Genomic DNA, 17,191 nt, shown 5'->3' with positions numbered 1-17,191 from the left:
TATTCTCAGAGAGAGGGGAAGCCCTGCGGAGTTCTCGCTGGGGTGTGGCCTCCGGTGGCCGCGGGGGCCGGGGCCGGGGCCGGGGGGCTGGGGTCGCCTCCAGGAGAGATCGGCAGATCGGACTGCAGGGGCGGAGGGGACGCGGACAGAGACGAGGCCGCGGCTGTCGGCGTCGCGGCCCGCAGCGCGGCCGGGGGAGCTCGCGGCGCGCGGGGCGGGGCGGCGCAGGCCAATGGGTCAGGCGCCCGGGGCGGGGCGCAGGAAGCGGGGCGGGCTTGGTCGGGCGCCCAGGAAAGCCCCGCGAGGCGCCGCCGGGGCAGGGCTGGCCGCCCGGGGGTCCCCCACTTCCCGCTCGGGCACCGGCTCGACGAATGGACCCAGAGGGCGCAGGTAGGGCGAAGGGCCCTTGCGCGAGGGGGGCCGGGGTTGGGGGGTTGTCGGCCCGGACACGCGGCGGCCGTCCGGGGAGCGCTGGGCCGCCAGAGGGGCCCCAGGCGGTGGGAACCCCGGGATCGCAGGACCCCCAGCGGGAATCGCCCACCCGGGACCGCCCGCCTGCTCCTCTCCGCGCGCGGGGTGGTGGCTCTGTCCTTTTCGTCCAGCGCAGCCAAAGCGGGGCTGGGGAGGCTTTGTCCTGTGTGCTCCGACACCCTGCGCGCCCCTAAACTGGCGCGGTCTCTGGCAGGTGGGCGGGGTGGTCTCCTGGGGAGCTTCGGAAATTCGTGAGCTGGGGTTGAGGCAGGTCTTGGGTCACTCAGCCCCTCTTTTTCTGGGTAGCACCCCCACTCCACCCGCACAGAAAGTTGGTGAGGATGAAGGGGAGGAAAAGGGTGGGGAAAGTTCTAAAAACTGTTAAGTTGGATCCTAGGTCAAGGAATATTGGAAAAGGCCCTTTCCACCTTTGCTCTCCTTTTTGAAAATTGGATGGACTCAATAATAACGATCATTTACCTGGATTTATGTTGTACAGACTCTGTCCTGAGCACTGAAAGTATTCTGAGTTAAATCTCAAAAGAACCTTTCTGGTCAGTGCTATGTATGTATTGTGGCCATTTTACAGATGAGGACTGCTGAGGCACAGGCAGCTTAAATAAATAACTTGCCCAAGGTAATGTCCACATGGAAGGTTTTTGTTTCCCCAGGTGTCCCTCACAGTCAGGGGATTCCAGAGTCCTGCAAAGGCCACTGGAACTCTGCTAGCCTGACCCGTGGGTGCAGATGAGGATGCTGAGGTGTGGAAAAGGGAGTGACCTGCCCCAGACGTTCGTGCACTCACTGAGCTTCTACTGGGGGCTGCTTGAATGCTGTTTAGGGCACTGGTGTTTGTCCTTAAGGAGCACCCCCTCTGTGAGGGGAGAGCTGGGAAGGAGGGAGGAAGCACAAGTAGGGAGTGATCAACCTTTATGGGGCCGTGGGACAGACTCCTTGGAGTGGAAACCTCTGAGCCAGCCTTGTAAGAGGAGTAGAGGGATTTGGCAGGTGCAGACTGACAAGGAACAGCATGCTGAGCTGTGGGAACAGCATGGATAAATGCCAAGAGGTCGCCTAGGGAGGAGGGGAAAGCCAGTAATGGATGGGAAGGGGGAGCATGTTATGGAAGGCCTTGAGTGCCGTACCAAGAAGTGTAGGCCAGTGTATTTTACCTTTGCCTGAGCCATAGGAATCACAATGCAGGTTCCTGGCCCCTACCCTGGACCTTGGTATCTAGAGGGAGGCTGTGGGGAGGCCTGAGGGAGAGAAAACCATGAGTGAGTCACCCCGGTTACAACACACCCAATTACCAGCAGGTCTGAGAGGACCTGAGGATTTCCAAATTCTGGGTAGTGACTCAGTAACTCATGCATTTTGTAGAGCAAAAGCCCGGGGTTGCAAAAAGCCAGGCAGGGGCAGGAAGGCTGTCCCCAAAGACATTCACAATTTCCTGGTGCTGAGATTCAGAAAAGGAGCTAAAACAAAGTATTAAAGAAGTGATAAGAGAGACCCTTTCCTGGATCCCCTTCTCTCTGGTGACCTAACCCCATATCCCCACCCCCGGATGGAGGGGAGAGTTTAGGATCAAATGCCTGCTGCCTTTGATAGTGTCTGGGAGTAGGGCAGGGATTGAAGCCCCCTGGGTGCTTTGTTTCCTTACATTGGTAAAATTGAGCTTCCATGAAAGTTAATGACATCATGTTTTATAAGATGCTTAGCACAGTTTCTAAAACATAATACATCTGTGGTCAATGTGGATGTCTGTCAAGAAATAAGCTGGGGAGGTTAAGAACATGGCCTCTGGAGCCAGATTGCCCGGGTTCAAATGCTGACTTTGCTACTTCTTAAGGAAGTTACTTCTTAAGGAAGCAACTTCTCAGGACCTCAGCTTCCCCATTTGTGAACTTACAATGTCTACTTTATACCATCTATAGTGATGATGAAATGAATTAATATCAAGCGTACCAAACAGTTTCTGGTATGGAGTAGGCAGTATGCACTTATTAAGGAAGTAAATGAACCCCATTGGATGGGATTCAGTCTACCCGTTTTGCAGGTGAGGAAACTGAGGCCCAGAGATGTGTGAGGTGGCTGTGTCTAAGATTGTACATCTAGGAGTGACAGATGTGGGGATTCGAATCTGCTTTCCTTCTCAGCCTGTGTTCTTTCCCCCATGCCACTCTGATGGGGTGACCAAGAGGGACATCTTTCGGAACATTCCTTGTGACTGTGGAGACATGCACGGACTTATTTGACCAGATTCCCCTTGGCTTGGATAGAAGAGAGTCCAATGCCGTGCCTAGATGTTGTAGGAACTTGCCCTTGCAAGAATGTGGAGGGGAGAACCCCAGTGGAGGCTGGGGAGGGGGGTCCTGGAGAGGCCAGGGGGCCCCTGCATCAGATGGGCTGTATCCTTTGTTGCTTTGCTTCCAGCCAAGTCATTCTGCTCCTCTGAGCCGGAGGCAGAGTGAAGGGCACAGGCTTAAAGACAGGGGGCTCAGGTTCAAATGTGAGCTTGCCGCTCTTCCTTTCTGTGGGATCTGGGGGAAGTTGCTTAACCTCTCTGAGCTTCAATTTGCTTGTCAGTAAACTGGGTGTTTGATGAGGGGCGGTATTCGTGAGATGATTTTTGGAGGTACCTTGCCCCTGGCTCCGAGATCGCGGATTCTTTCCCTATTTAGGACGGTCACTTCTTCACATCAGCACTTGCCTTCCTCATTCCTTTCTTCTTTGGATATTTGTTGGGCACTTGTGTGCCAGACACCGTGTCTGGGGCTCCTGATAGAGCACCGGACAAAGTCCTTGCCCTCCTGGAGTTTGACTTCCAGTTGTGAAGACAGGCAGTACACAGACATGTCCAGATTCACCCCAACACTGTATCTGTAATTCAAAATCTACAAGCTCTGAAAACCGGAAGTGTTTCCCTCACTCACTTGGAAGCCAGACCCGCCATGAACTAAACGTGAAGCTCTTTGGAATCTGTCTTTATTTTCCTTGAAATGAATGCTTGTGTGTCCCGTGGCAGAGATATTAATGTGATTGATCACCAAATGCTCCTGGGGCCCCATGGCAGGCAGGGGTGGTTATTTTTATTTTATGACCTTTCTCGAATCTGAGTCATTCTGAATTTGGAAACACTCCAGGCTCCCAGGGTCTCACACAGGAGAATGTGGACCTGCAGTATCCTGTCACGTGATGACAGTGCTGGGGAGAAAAGTAAGGCAGAGAGGACGGAGTCGGGGGAGCCTCTCTGAGGAGGGACATTCAGAAGGACAGGGGCAGAGGCCTGCAAGAACGGGCCAGGTGGAGGGAACCACGGAGGATGCCAGGAAAGGTCTTGTCCACCCCACCAATCCCACTTCCTGGCCTGCTGCTTGCCCCTACTCGGTGTGCACAGTTCTGTCTAAAAGCACACATCTTTGTCTTTCCAAGAAGTGGTGATGCCTCTGAGGTTTCGGGTTTGCCTCCAACTGACTCATTCTCATTCTTGGGGCCCCCTTGCACCTCCTCATCTCCTCAGTGTTGCTTAAGAAGTCCAAGGTCTTCACCAAAGAAGACTCACTAGGGATGGTCACTAACTGGACTGGCATCTGAGTCCCCCCTCCTCCTCCCTCCAAGGAGGGAGAGAGAGGAAGTGGGTCCTAATGAGGGAAGAGATGCTTGGCCCTCAAGGGGTTGGTGGAGCAGATTTCCTGAAGGCGAGAAGGTGTTATTCTGAGCAGCAGGTTTGTAAAGGGGCTGATAGCCTGCAGCTTGCAGAGCCAGTTTGTAAAGCTACAAGTGACAGGCACGCACATATCTTGAGTTCTAGTGCCGGGCTTGATGCTTATACTCCACTTGGCAAACATGCAAGGGGTTGGGGACATAGCAGTGACTGACACAGAAGCAAAGGCCCTCGTGGAGCTGGCCGTCTGGTGGAAGAGGTGACTACTGAGCTAAGACTGGAAATAAAAAGACAATGTAGGTATCTGGGGAAAGAGATCCCGGCAGAGGGAACAGCAAGTGCAAAGGCCCTGAGGTATGATTGACTCACAACAAGGAAGCTGATGTCGGGGGATGGGATTGAAGCAAAATGAAGAGGTGTGGGAAGAGAGGTCAGGAAGGTCAGTAGGAGCCAGAGACCCACGTTGTCTCGTTCAACTTGTAGAATAACCCTGTAAGGTAGGAACTGCCCTTGTCCAGATTTTACACATAAAGAAATAGACACAGAAGGTTTAGTGACTTGTCCAGGGTCACACAGCTGCAAACCTGGCAGATCCGGGGTCCTCAGTCTTTACCACTGTGTTTCAGTGCAAAGGTTCACCTGTCCCTTAGTCCACTGTTGGTGCTCACCTGTGGTCAGTCTGCTCGGCAACCCTGTGAGTGTGGTCAGGCCAGGATCAGCGTCACAGGTGATCCGATCATTGTACGAATCATTTTACAGATCATTTGACTGATGAGCGGCTTCCACAGCGTCACAGACAGTGAGGACACCCTAAAGCAGGGCAGGTGTGGCGGGGATGAGGAGAGCGGAGGCCTGACGCCACATCAGGCACTGTGCTGCATGGAGGCAGGTAGATACGTGGGTACCTCCCTGCTTCCCTGAGGAGGAAACTGAAGCTCAGGGAGCAGACTTACCCAGTGATGCAGCTCAGAAGTGGCAGAGTCTGGATTCAAATCCAGGGCAGCTGACCTGGAAACCTATGCATTTAACCACTGTGCTGAGCCATCCAGCCCAAGGAGTAGGGTTTAAAAGAACCAGACTTCTTGGTTAGAAATAAGGGAACACAGCCACCAAGATCCATTTTGGAGAACTGCAGAAGTCCTGAGGGTTTCCTGAAGTAGCCGGGAAAGTGTTCTGTCTTTTCAAAAGAGGAAATGGAACTTCTCTGTAGAGGAGAGATGCCAGGTCTCTGTGGGGGCAGCCCTCCACGGCCGCAGAGCCTCAGACTCCCAACAGTCTTGCTTCTGAGGATGGAGAATAGACCTTCTAGAAGCCAGATTGGACAGCTCTAACTGGGAGACGATCTTTCTGGGATTTAGCCTTATTAGCTTTCCAGGAGTTTTCACTTTTTGGCTTTGTTTGTGCCCCTTCGAGGTAGTAGCCATCTCCTTCCAACCCCAGCCCAAGAGTTCTGTTATTCAGACTACACAGCCATAATTCATTCAGTCTCTTTCTGACGCAGAGAACTATAAACAGTTCAATCTGGCTTTGGACATGATCCTATTGGTCAGAGTCCCACATAAAAAGCATTGCCTTCCCTAAAGTCTACCCAGTCAGAGAGGAAGGAGACTGTCACCTCCTTGGATCTGGAGCCCATATCTCTGTTGATACAACCTGCAATCATACTTCGTAGTGGCTGTATCCGACTTGGGGCTTATATTGGACTTGTCATCTAAAACCTCCAGGTCGCTCTTCTACATGAGTGCTGTCAAAGTTTCTTCCATTCTGAGATTCCTTGTTTGAGGCTAACAATTGATCTCAGTCTTTCTGGTGTTCTAATAAATCTACTCTGGGCTATAATTTTTTTTTTCTGAGTACTGCTATGGCTTTATTCCACAGGTCTTGTTACACAATGTCATTCACTACTAAAACAGTTTATCATTTACCTTTTGATTAAAAGCATTATGTGCCTTATAATTTTTTAAAGTGGATGGAATTTTTAAAGGTATCTTTTTATTGTTGATTTCTAAAGTTATGGTCAATATTTGTAGCTTCTGTGATATCAGTGATGGAGAATTTGTTGAGATCTTCTTTGTGGGACTTTCTGGTCAGTTTTTCTGTCTGTTGCTCTCATATTTGGAAGAATGTGTATTTCTATTTGGGTGTAACGTTCTAGAAATATATGTGTTAGATCACCCTTACTAATTATAGCATTTATGTTTTCTATGTTTTTATGTAGTTTTCTCTACCCGATTCATCTCCCACTATGATAGGGGATCTGTTTATTTCTCCTTGGCCTTCTCTCAGTTTTTTGCTTCATTTTTTTTTTTTGATGCTATATTGTTAGGTGCATATAAATAGAATATATGAATAGAAGAGGGTTCATGACTTTTGTAATTTCTTGGTGAGTTGCTCCTTTTATCAGTATAAAACAGCTCTCTTTCTTTTAATACTTGGATGCCTTGAATTCTGTTTTATTTGGTATTAATATTCCTTTACCTATTATCTTTTTCTTAAACTGTTAGGAAAATGTTTGTAGTTTTATCATGAGGCATTGAAACATCTGAACAAATCAGTATCTGGGCAGTGAGGCAGCTGCTTTCCCCTTCACTTCTTAAGGTTACTAGAGCAACTTAAAAATATGGACACTTCACGAATTTGCGTGTCATCCTTGTGCAGGGGCCACACTAATCTTCTCTGTGTCGTTCCAATTTTAGTATACGTGCTCTGAAGTGAGCACCCTATTGTCTTTATTTACATTTTTCTTGGCTTCTTTTCTGATTCTTTATTTTCTTTTCTTCCCCTCTAAAGTTTTAGGACTTTTCTTTGATCCTCATCTGGTAGCCAAATGAGTTTTAAAAAATAAAATAAAATAAAACTTGCATGTCGCTCTCAGCGCTGCAACCCACTTGCTCAGTAATCAAGCCATTTTCCCTATTTGGGCCTCAGTTTCCTCATCCATAAGATGATGCTGTGACTCACTTTGCCTTTCTCTAGGGTTTTGGTGAAAATAATGACAAATAGAGAATGTGAAAGGCATTGCAAACATCCCTATTCACACATTAGTCATGGGGTGTAAATATTGACCCGCCGATAGTGAGAATGGTGTGTAAAAATGGCCTGGAGGGAGGGCCACACCTGCGATAAGGCAGCCACAATTTGGGTTTCTCCAGCATCACTTGGCTGCCTCCTGTGTTCACAAAGAGATGTGAGTAAGATGCCATCCTTGGCTTGGAGGACTTTTTTGTCTGGAAAGGGAGAGAAATGACAGGCACAGCTCACTGTTTATTAGAATGGAAGGGATGTTGGCACAGAGGGGCAGGCCGAGCTGTGAGATGGGTGGAGGAAAGAGTAGGCTTTGACCAGGAACATCCGGAGAGGATGGCATAGGAGGAGGGCACAGAGAAGGAGAGGAAATGGCCCAAGGGAATTGGGGAGTCTGTGGCACATCTTGGGGGAGCAGGGCTGGGAGAGTGTAAAGACTGCTGTTTGACCCCCTCGTCTGCCCCGACTGAGGAGGAAGGCAACAGGGCTTGCAGAATTTTGGAATCCTCACTGACAAAACGGTGCTATTCAGCCGCACCAGAGCAGGCAGTGATGGCCTGTCTGCAGCCCCGCTCCCTCTCATCACCATAACAACCGCATTCCACAGGGATAGAAGGATGGGAACGTTTGGGAGTGCTGGAGCTTAGGGAGCTCACGGAAGGTGTGGGGTCTCATCTGTTGCTCCTTTCCTCTTGTTGGGGGTCTCCTGGGATCTCAAGACATCTACCCACTCAGGAGGATGCCAGCTGTGGTTGTAAACCAAAGAGGGACCACAAATGTGGGGTGTCGATTTTAAAAATTGAACATTCAGAAATCACGGTAATATACATAGAAATTTTGATTTCTAGCTTCTTTTGAAAAAGACCTAGCAATGCCTCGGTCTTCATTTCCATGGTGAAAAGCAGAGTGGCGGCGGCCTGTTAGGACCGGTCAGGTGCTCACCACCTGTCCCTTCTTCACTCACTGAGGTCATGCGTTCTCTTAGATGTTGAGTTGTCTCTGGGAGAGGTGGCTGGGAGCTAGGAGCTGCTCCAGAGGCAGTGAGTGCCCTGGAGGCACTAGAGAGCTGATGGCCCTGTGCAAAGGCCTAGGGGGACCTGAAGTATTATTGGGAGTGGAGTCCAGGGTCTTTGGGGATCCACCAGCACTGAGGCTTGACTGTTCTGGAACCTTTGCTGACATACCCGGAGGGCCTCACGCACCCTCTGCTCTAGTCCCTTCCCCCTCATCCTGATACACATGCAGACAAGTGCCTGGCTTCATGCATTTTCACCAAGTAAACACATGTGTGTATAACCTGATCAAGAAACCAAACAAAATCAGCGCCCGAGGAGATTCTCTCCCACCCACCCCTCCCTCAGGACGCTTTCCTGACCCCTGACCCCAAGATTGCTTTGTCCCCTTTTGAACTTCATGTAAATGGAGTCCTTGGCTCAGCTGGTACCTGTGAGACCCGTCTGTGCTGTCATGAAGGCCGCCATGTGCTTGAGGGTCTCAGAGCTGTTACTTGACACTTGGAGACAGGTTTTGCCACCTGCTCCATCAACACTGCCCCAGGCCTCTTCCACCCAGCCATGGTCTCTTTGCCTCCTCTCAACCACCCCAAGATGCACATGATAAATAGACTGAGGTTCTGAGAGGACCCCAGCTTGTTAAGATCTCCCAGCCAATCAGTGCAGAGCCTGCACACTTAGGCCCAGAATTACGCTTCCGTGTCTTAGATCCTCTGGGGTCCCTGCCCCCCATGAATGGCCCCACACATCTGTGTCCCAGCCCATGCCAGGAAGGATAAGGGGTAAGACAACAGAAAGGACCTAAGGGAGAGCCCCCCCCAACCTGTCTGCACACAGAGCATGAAGAGGGTGCTCTTACCTGTGCTGATGTGCTGCTGCTTTGGCTTTGCCCAGAGGGCAAAGTCCTTGGTCACTGCTGAGACATGCTCGCCGCGAGGGCTGGGCAAACAGTGGTGTAAGCCAAATTCTAGTTCATCACTTCCTGCTTTGTCACCCTGGGACTATTGCTGTATCCCTCTGAGCCTCAGTTTCCTCCTCTGTGCAGGGAATGTTTGCCCATATCTTCCCCACGGGGCTTGCTAGAAGGAGCAAACAGAGAGGTGTATAAAAGGAGTGAGAGAGCTTGTGGCTACTTCCTCCATGCCAGGTGCTGTATCACAGATTTCAGAGCCAAAAAGTCTGGGTTCAATTCCCAGGCCCACCACTGACTAGCTGTGCATCCTCAGGCAGGTTCCTGAAACTCTCTGCCTCAGGTTCCCCAGGTCTACAAAGGGAATGATGATAATTGCACCCTCCATGTTCCTTGGGTGGGGAAAGGGTGGGCCCCATGGGCAGAAAGACCCAGAGCATGGTCTCTAAAGACTCAAGGAACTGGGGACATGCAGGGGCACTCATGGTGACTTCTACAGACCTCAGAAGAAAGAGGTGTCCTGGGAGCCGTGACTGTCACTAAGACAGCCAAAATCTAATCAGGGTCCTGGGGCCAGATGCCCTGCATCTCAGGGCAATGAGTAATAATCATGGTAATGTCCCAATTACCAGCTCTCTGGAGGCTAGCTCTCCCTGCCCCTCTGGGGTGGCTGAGATCTGTGTGGTCCTGCATCAGGGTATTTAAGGAGACTCTGAGCCAGAATTCGTCAGTGTTTATCTAGCAGTGAGAGGTGGAAAATGCCAACTCCAGGAGCTGTATCCCTGCCTCCACCAGCAATGGCTGGCCAGACCTCCCTGCGCACAGCAGGGAGGATTTGTTCATTTGCTTTTCCATTCAGCAAATATCTGTGGACCCCCTAATGTGTGCCAGGCACCATGCTAGGCTGCAGGGCTATAGCAGCGAGCAGGGTGGGCACCACCCCTGGCCTTGCAGGAGCTGGCGTTCAGTGGGGATTTGGACAGTGCACAGGACGTGTGCTTGTGTGACAGGCAGCGAGGAGTAAGTGCTGGGCAGAGAAATGAAGCAGGAGAAGGGCTTGCAGAGTGATGGAGGCTGGTCGCTGCTCCCAAGCAGGGGTGTCTGCACGCGGGTCCCTGAGGTTCAGCCTCCTACCTAGGGCCACTGATACCTTCTGAGGGTGGGCATGGCTTCCAGGATCCTAGATTGAGTCACCTGGATGCCTCCCCAAGGGGATGTCCCCTGAAGGAGGTCTGTGGTCTCCAGCCCTCTCCTGTCCCTCAGACAAGACGGTGTCTCACTCTGCACAGCTCCCCTGGGCTTCAGCCACAGCTGATAACCTGCAAACCTATCTCCAGTGCAAGCTTTCCTTCCTTCCAGACCGCTAGGGCGTATTGCCTCCTGGATGCCTTTCGGGGCCCATGGCCCAGGTGGACTCACCAAGTCCACAGCCAGCAAAGTGCATGGTCTTCCCCAGCAAGCCCGCTCCTTGTCCCAGCACCCCCCACCATCCAGCCGCCCGTGCCCCAGCCCAAGGCCACTTCCCTGCTCCCAGCTCCCAGCCCGCAGTCATCACCTAGTTCTGCCACATCTGCCTCCCAAACAGATCTGGAATCTGCCTCCTCTTCTGCGACTCCAGCTGCACCCCCTCCTCTCTCAGCCGCCTCTGTGTTCCCCCTGTGATTGTTCTCCACGCACAGCTCATTGTGGGCTTTCTGGAAAGTGGCTCCTCTCCTGTTTAATAGCTTTCAGTGGCTCCCTACTGCCCTGGGGACGAAGTCTGAATTGCTTACCACTCCTGGTGGACAGTGTTGGCCTCTGGCCCTGCTGACTACACTGCTCTCATCCCCTGTAACTCCTACCGTCGCTGCAGCCATGAGCCCATCTTGTGAGTGGGAAATGGGCCACGCCCTCCCTCTCTTCAGATCCTTCAGAATCTGTAAAATGGGTTTAATAATTGTACTCATCTCACAGGGGGCCTTAAAACATCTAGAACAGAGCCAGGCACTAAGGAAGCGCTGTGTAAGTGTAAAAATCAGAACAGAGTGAAAGACACATGATCGTTTATTGAGTAATTGCTCTGCGCCAGGTGCTGGGCTGGGTGTTCTGGTCACAGAGGACGAAACACGTTTCCTGCCCTCACAGAGCCCACTGTGCCTTCTGGGGCATTCTTCCTAACTCTCCAGTTGCTTCTGCCCCTCCCTCAGAGAATTCTTGTTCACTACCCCCGCCCCCGCCGACCCTCTAGGACCCCTCCTCACTGACACAGCCTCTTGCGTACCTGACGATGCCTCTTCTCATGCTAGTTCTTGCCACGGTCCACTCCATCGTGGTAAATGGCAGCCCCATCCTGTCAGTGGCTCCAGCCAAAAGCCTCGGAGTCCTTCTTAACCCAGACCAGTCCTCTTTTCTCTGACCCCACCCCCTATCCTCAAACACCATTCTGTCGGCCAAGCCTGTTGGCTCTACCTTCAGAACAGATCTAGACTCCAACCTGTTCTTACTGTTTCTTCCCTGCAATCCTGGCATGCCTGGCGCCTGGTGCCTGGACTAGCCCAGTGGCCTCCTCGCTGGTCCTTGTTTCTGCCCTTGACCCCACAGGCCAGAGCGACCTTTTGAAGTCTCACCTCTGTGCCCAAAATCCTCCACTAACTTTTCTTCTCACTCAAATATTTGTTGAAGGAAAGATGGAAGAAAGGAATGAATGAGTGAATGGCCTTTTTCGCATCTATAGTAGCTAGCACATAGTGGGTGCTCAGTAAACACCTGCAAGAATACATGGGGCAGGAATAAAGAGCAGGAACACACAGTAGGTGCACAGGGTGCCTGGTGGGCTCTTTGGCTGAGGTTGCTCATTCTTGCTCCTGGTGGTGGCAGAACCCACTGGCTGCCCGCCCCCCACCCCCACTCCCTGGGCTGGGGGTGGGGGGCTGGCAGGCAGAGCCCAGGCCATCTTGGGGCCCTGGGCTGGCCCGCCTCACTGTCCTGGGTGGGGCTGCTGACGTGGCTGCTGCTTCTGAGAACCTTAGCTGGGCAGCAGTTCTGGGAAGGCTGCTGCCCCGGGGAGAAGTGTGTCCTGGCCCCAAGCCAGCCCAGCCCAGCTGTCCCAGAGTCCAGAGGAAGCTTCAGGCTGGCTGAAGATTGTGGGCTTGAGATTGAGGAGTTTCAGGGGTCAGTGGCTCCGGGGGAGGTCACCCACAGCCCCTGCTGTCCCCGGCTTCCTCTCCATATGCCTCTTGTCACGGGACTGGCTGCATCCTGTCTGCTGACCCAACCCCCACCCCCACCCCCTCCCAGTCGGGTTGCAGCCAAGAGAGGGAAGAGGAGCAGGAGGCCTGTACACCCTGCTGGGCTCAGGAAGAGAGCCCTGCTTGGTGGCTTCTGTGCCGCTGCTGGATTCTGACATTTCAAGACTCGCCACTCATGTCCCCCGAGATGAAAAGAGTGAGTTAAGCGTGTTTCCCTGCCGGCACAGGCGTTTTCCCACTCGGGGTGTTTCTGTTCTCTTCCTGGCTCAGGCTTTCAACCACGCTGTCACTTCCTAACTCCATGACCTTTGCCTTGTCACTTGCCCTCTCTAAGCCTCAAGTTTCTTCTTTGGCCAGTGGGACTTACAACACATGCCAGGGCTGCAGGGACTGCATTTCAAGAGGCAGCGGTTAGGTGTATGGATTCTGGAGTGAGCCTGCCTGAGTTCAAATCCTAGCTCTGTGACCACAAGCAAGTGCTCTAACCTCTCTGTGCCTCTGTCTCCTCATCGTTTAAAATGGAGACTTTAATGGCACCTACTTCATAAAGTTGTGAGAACCGAATCATGCCAGGCACATAATAAGCACTATATATGCATAGCAATTATTATGGGTAAAGGCTTGGTACATACTCCATGTTTAAAACCAGATTATTGTATTCATTAATTGAATTTTAACCAGTCCTTCACTGAATTGCTGTTTCATGAGCACATATTGTGTACGTGTCAGGCACTGTTTAGGCACAGGGGACGAAGCAACGAACACAGCTATTTTTCTTAAAGAGATGTTTGTCTTATTGATTTGTAAGACCTCTTTATGTATTAAGGCCCTTAACCTTCTGTAATGTAGATTGCTACTTTCTTCTAGTCTTTCGCTTGCTTGCTTCTTTTTTTTTTAATGGCGTGTTTTGATCTGGGGAAGTTGAAAACAGTTCTGCAGTCGCATCTTTCTATCTTTCCCATCTACATCCTGAAATAAAATAAGCACTCACAAGTATAACCTCAGTGATATGATTTGAGATGGTGATAAGTATATGACAGAAATAAACAGGGTACTGTAATAAGAAGTAACAGGGGAGCCCTCATTGGATGGTGTTTCCAGGTATAAAGGCTGCGAGGGAGGAGAGGGACAGGGTTGTGTCAGAGCGCCCAGAAGGCCAGGCCAGTGGGAGGGAGCAGGGATAGGAGGGGACTGTAACTGGGTCACAGGGGCCAGATCATCAGGGGCTTCGACGGTTTGGGTTTTTTTTGTTGTTGCTATATTTTCTTAAACTTTTAATTTTGTGGGAATTGTAGACTCACACGCAGTTGTAGGAAGTAATACAGAGAGATGCCCTATACTCTGTTTCCCCCAAGGGTAACATCTTACCACACTATAGTTCAGTAGCACAACCAAGATATTGACATCGATGGAACCCACTGACCTTGCTCAGTTTGCCTGTTTTACTTGTACTCATTTGCGTGTGTATGCCTGCATGCTATTTCTTTTAGTCTTGCTAGTCTGGTATTTATTAGTTTAATTTTATCGCGTGCACAGTTTTTGTCTCCACCACCGCAGTGAGATACAGAACAGTCCTGTCACTGCAAGGATCCCCATGTTGCCCTTTTATAGCCACACCTCCCTCCCTGCCTGCCCCCCTGAGCCCCCAGAACCAATAATCTGTTCACCACTTGCATAATTTGGTCATTTCAAGAATGTTACATAAATGGAATCGCCCAGTGAATGCCCTTTTGGATTGGCTGTTTTCATTCTGGGACTTGGATGTGATTCTGAGTCAGAGAGGCTGCCCTTGGATGGGCTGTGAACCCCTGGGGATCCGTGATACTGGGGGAACACATCTTTCAGGAGCCAGAGGCCGGTGAAGTGAGTAGGCAGTTTGTGGCCTGGTTTCCAATTTAAAATGACTCCGGCTGCAGCATGGAGAAGAGATGGGTGGCACGTGTTTGCAGCAACCGCTAATGGCCCCCCTCTCCCAGGCTCTACCCCGTTGCATCATTCTCCCCAGCCCTGGACTGGAGAAATCTTGCTACAACTCAGTTCAAAGACCCTGAAAAATCTGCTCATTGCTGAGAGGGGCTGGCCTTTGACCTGGAGTCCTTACTTGGGCTTCAGGGCATCTGTGAACCATTAAAATGGAATGCAAAATTGAATGTGTGCACTTATCTAGAAAGAGGGCTTGGAGTTTGCATCAGACGTTCAGATGGGTCAGTGACCTCCAGAACACTGAGGACTCTGGCGTCTAAACACAGATAGTAGTTAAGAGCCTGACTGCCCCTGTTCAAATCCCGAGACTGTCACCTCTCTGTAACCTCAGACAGGTCACGTAAACTTTTCTGAGCCTTGATTTCCTTGTATGAAAATGAGAAAAATAATAGTGCCTACTTCATAGGGCTGTCTAAAATGTTGAATTAATATGTGTAAGATGTTTAGAAGGAAATTTGGCATGTTTAAATATTGTGGTAAATATTGAATGTTTGTTAAGCATATGATGAGGCCACAGGAAGTTAGAGGCAGAGCCTTTTAGGGAAAGACTTTCTAGGCCCTCTGGGACTTTTGGGCCCACTCTGTGTCAGTTGTCATCCTCTTGACAAGCTTCAAATCAGCAGGATTCCTTCCAAAGGGATGCACAGTTACAACTGGGAACTATCACCTCCCTTGTCTGGGCTCTCATATCTCTGTTAATATGACCTTAGCTGGAAGAGTATTGAATTAATATGTAAAATGTTTAGAAGGAAGCAGGATGACCAACTCTTCCTGACTCATTTCATTTCATCTTGTTGGGTTCAGTCTGTGGTTCTAGGAGAAGTTGAAGGAATTGATATATTGGAATGTACTTTGGGCTCAGAAACCAACAGACCTGGATTCTGACTCTAGCCCTGCCCTCTTGCCAGCTGTGGGACCTGATGGGCAAGTTATTTGACCTTGCTGGCTTCAGTTCCCTCAGGAGGAAGGTGGGAGCAATGACACATTTTGCAGGGTTTTTGGGCAGTCAGTAAGGTAATAATTCTAGTGCACTTAGCAAAGTGTCCAGTACAATGAGTACTTGACAAGCAGGATTTTGTTTATACAAATGCTTGGGTCAGTGTAAGGAAGCTGTTTGCAATAGTCAAGCATTGCCCAAAAATAACTGGGGGGGGGGGGGCGAGTGCCCCATCCATGGAGGTGTACAAGCAGAAACTGGACAGCAACACATCAGAGATGGGATATTGTCAGGGCGCCCCATCCAAGTTGGCAGTTGGGCAAGGCAGGAGGACCCTGAGACCCTCCCAACCCTAACACATCAGGAATGCCATGATAAGGGTATGAACTTGAAATTATTTTCTCTTGCCGTGTGCCTTACCCTGACCGCTTGGTAATTATTCTTTTTAAATTCCTTTACTTCTCTGCCTTTGTCTTCCATTCCCTGTGATGTTCAGAGAGGCTTTGCCATCGCATCTGTGCCATGGTGTCCCCTGAGATGCAACAACTGCACGTAGTCCCTGTGAAGCCAGTGGCATGCGTGAGTGGGTGTGCGTGTGCACATGTGTACATCTGGATGTGCCCTGCAAAACAGATAACACCCTGGCCACCATATGTGTGAGGGTTTAGTCCACCCTAAGGGGGTTGCTGCACTCCCCCATTGGAGGACTTCACAATGGTAGCCCTTCTGCTGTGTGTCCTTGGACATACATCTTGGCCTCTCTGTTTCTCTTTACTCAGAATTGGGGCTGGAATAACACCTTTGCCATCTCTGCCACAGGATGCTGTGGGCCTCTGTGAACTCATGAGAGGGAAGGTTATTGGGACTTGGCAGAGGAAACCGGCATCAAGGACCCACCGCCCCATTCCCACCCCCTCCTTCCTTGGTCTTCACCGCGGGTCTGCCAGGAAGGCGAGTTGGGGCTTCAAGCAGACACCAAGCCTCCCCCCAGGGAGAGCTTTCCAGCCCCGTGCTGAGCCCATCAGCAGCCCCGCACCAGATTCAAAATGAATTTATCCAACAAACATTTCCTGACCACGTGCTACTTGCCAGGCATTGTCAGAGGTACTAGGAGCTTGGCCGTGAGCAAGACAAACGCAGGCTCTCGGGATGACAGACACACAACTGAAAGGAGAGGGGGCTCCCACTCTCCTTGCCTTTGGCCCCCAGGGCACTTTTTGAAGAGTACAGGCCACTTCCTGTGTAGACTGCCCCTCGGTGTCAGCTTGTCTGATGTTACCACGTGGTTTGTGCACTTGGGGCAGGAATCTCAGGGAAGGGATGTTGTGTTCTTCCAAGGGCATCGTTTTCAAAAATGCTCACAAACCTTGCTTTATCTCGCTCCTAGAATGGTAACACTGGTTAAAGTGGTGTCTGCCAGGTTTCTTTAAGTAAGGTTCTATACAGTTATACATCAAAAGTATTGTACGTAGAATACATAGAGTTATAAAGTTAATAAGTATTTCAACTCATTAATTAATAATGAGTTTGGGGGAGATACTTAGAGTCTGTTGTGGTGAAATAGAGCTGTCCCTCCCCCCACTTACTCATCTCTGTCACCGTCGACTCCTGCACCCCTATTTTAACTCCAAGGGTTATGGTTGGTTACTGTACTGTTCGTTGTGACACTCCAAGTGCTCATTTTGGCCCGTGGGCGTCTGTTCAGGCTGGCTCCTGTGTCTTTTCTGGATGTGCCTATCATTCTCGGAGCACTTCCTTACTTTCTGGCACAAGAATTCCAGACTTCTCTTGTTCTTTCCCTGCTCCTGGAGTCAGCCATTTCTCCAGGGAACCCTGTCAGGGCAGAAGAGTAAGCAGAAGCCAAGATCTGGGCACCGGGATGGCATGATAATCAGACACATGATTCTAGGCTGGATCCTGGACTGCTAAGGGGCATTGTTGAGGCAATTAGCGAAATGGAAA

General features: G+C 50.7%; 1 protein-coding gene and 1 non-coding gene across 5 annotated transcripts in view; one reads left to right on the top strand and one right to left on the bottom strand.

Moving 5' to 3' along the window:
- Positions 1–239: 239 nt before the first annotated feature.
- Positions 240–17,191, top strand: part of IL4R (interleukin 4 receptor) — a 36,768-nt gene continuing 19,816 nt past the window's right edge. Inside the window, exon 1 of one of the 4 annotated variants that reach the window (XM_032460589.1) lies at positions 240–390. Coding sequence is in view for 1 of the 4 variants with exons in the window: in XM_032460590.1 (XP_032316481.1) it covers positions 372–390 (19 nt within the window). In the remaining 3 variants the exon portion in view is untranslated. Of the gene's footprint in view, positions 391–12,481; positions 12,506–17,191 lie in introns of those variants that run through there. The other 3 variants (XM_032460590.1, XM_032460587.1, XM_006186676.3) reach the window with 3 other exon arrangements.
- Positions 6,749–6,854, bottom strand: LOC116657671. Its single transcript, XR_004312868.1, has one exon. It is a non-coding gene; the product is annotated as a U6 spliceosomal RNA (small nuclear RNA).

This window comes from Camelus ferus, chromosome 18, assembly GCF_009834535.1.
Source record: "Camelus ferus isolate YT-003-E chromosome 18, BCGSAC_Cfer_1.0, whole genome shotgun sequence".
Lineage (NCBI taxonomy): Eukaryota > Metazoa > Chordata > Mammalia > Artiodactyla > Camelidae > Camelus > Camelus ferus.
This window is presented reverse-complemented; position numbering and strand designations above follow the sequence as displayed.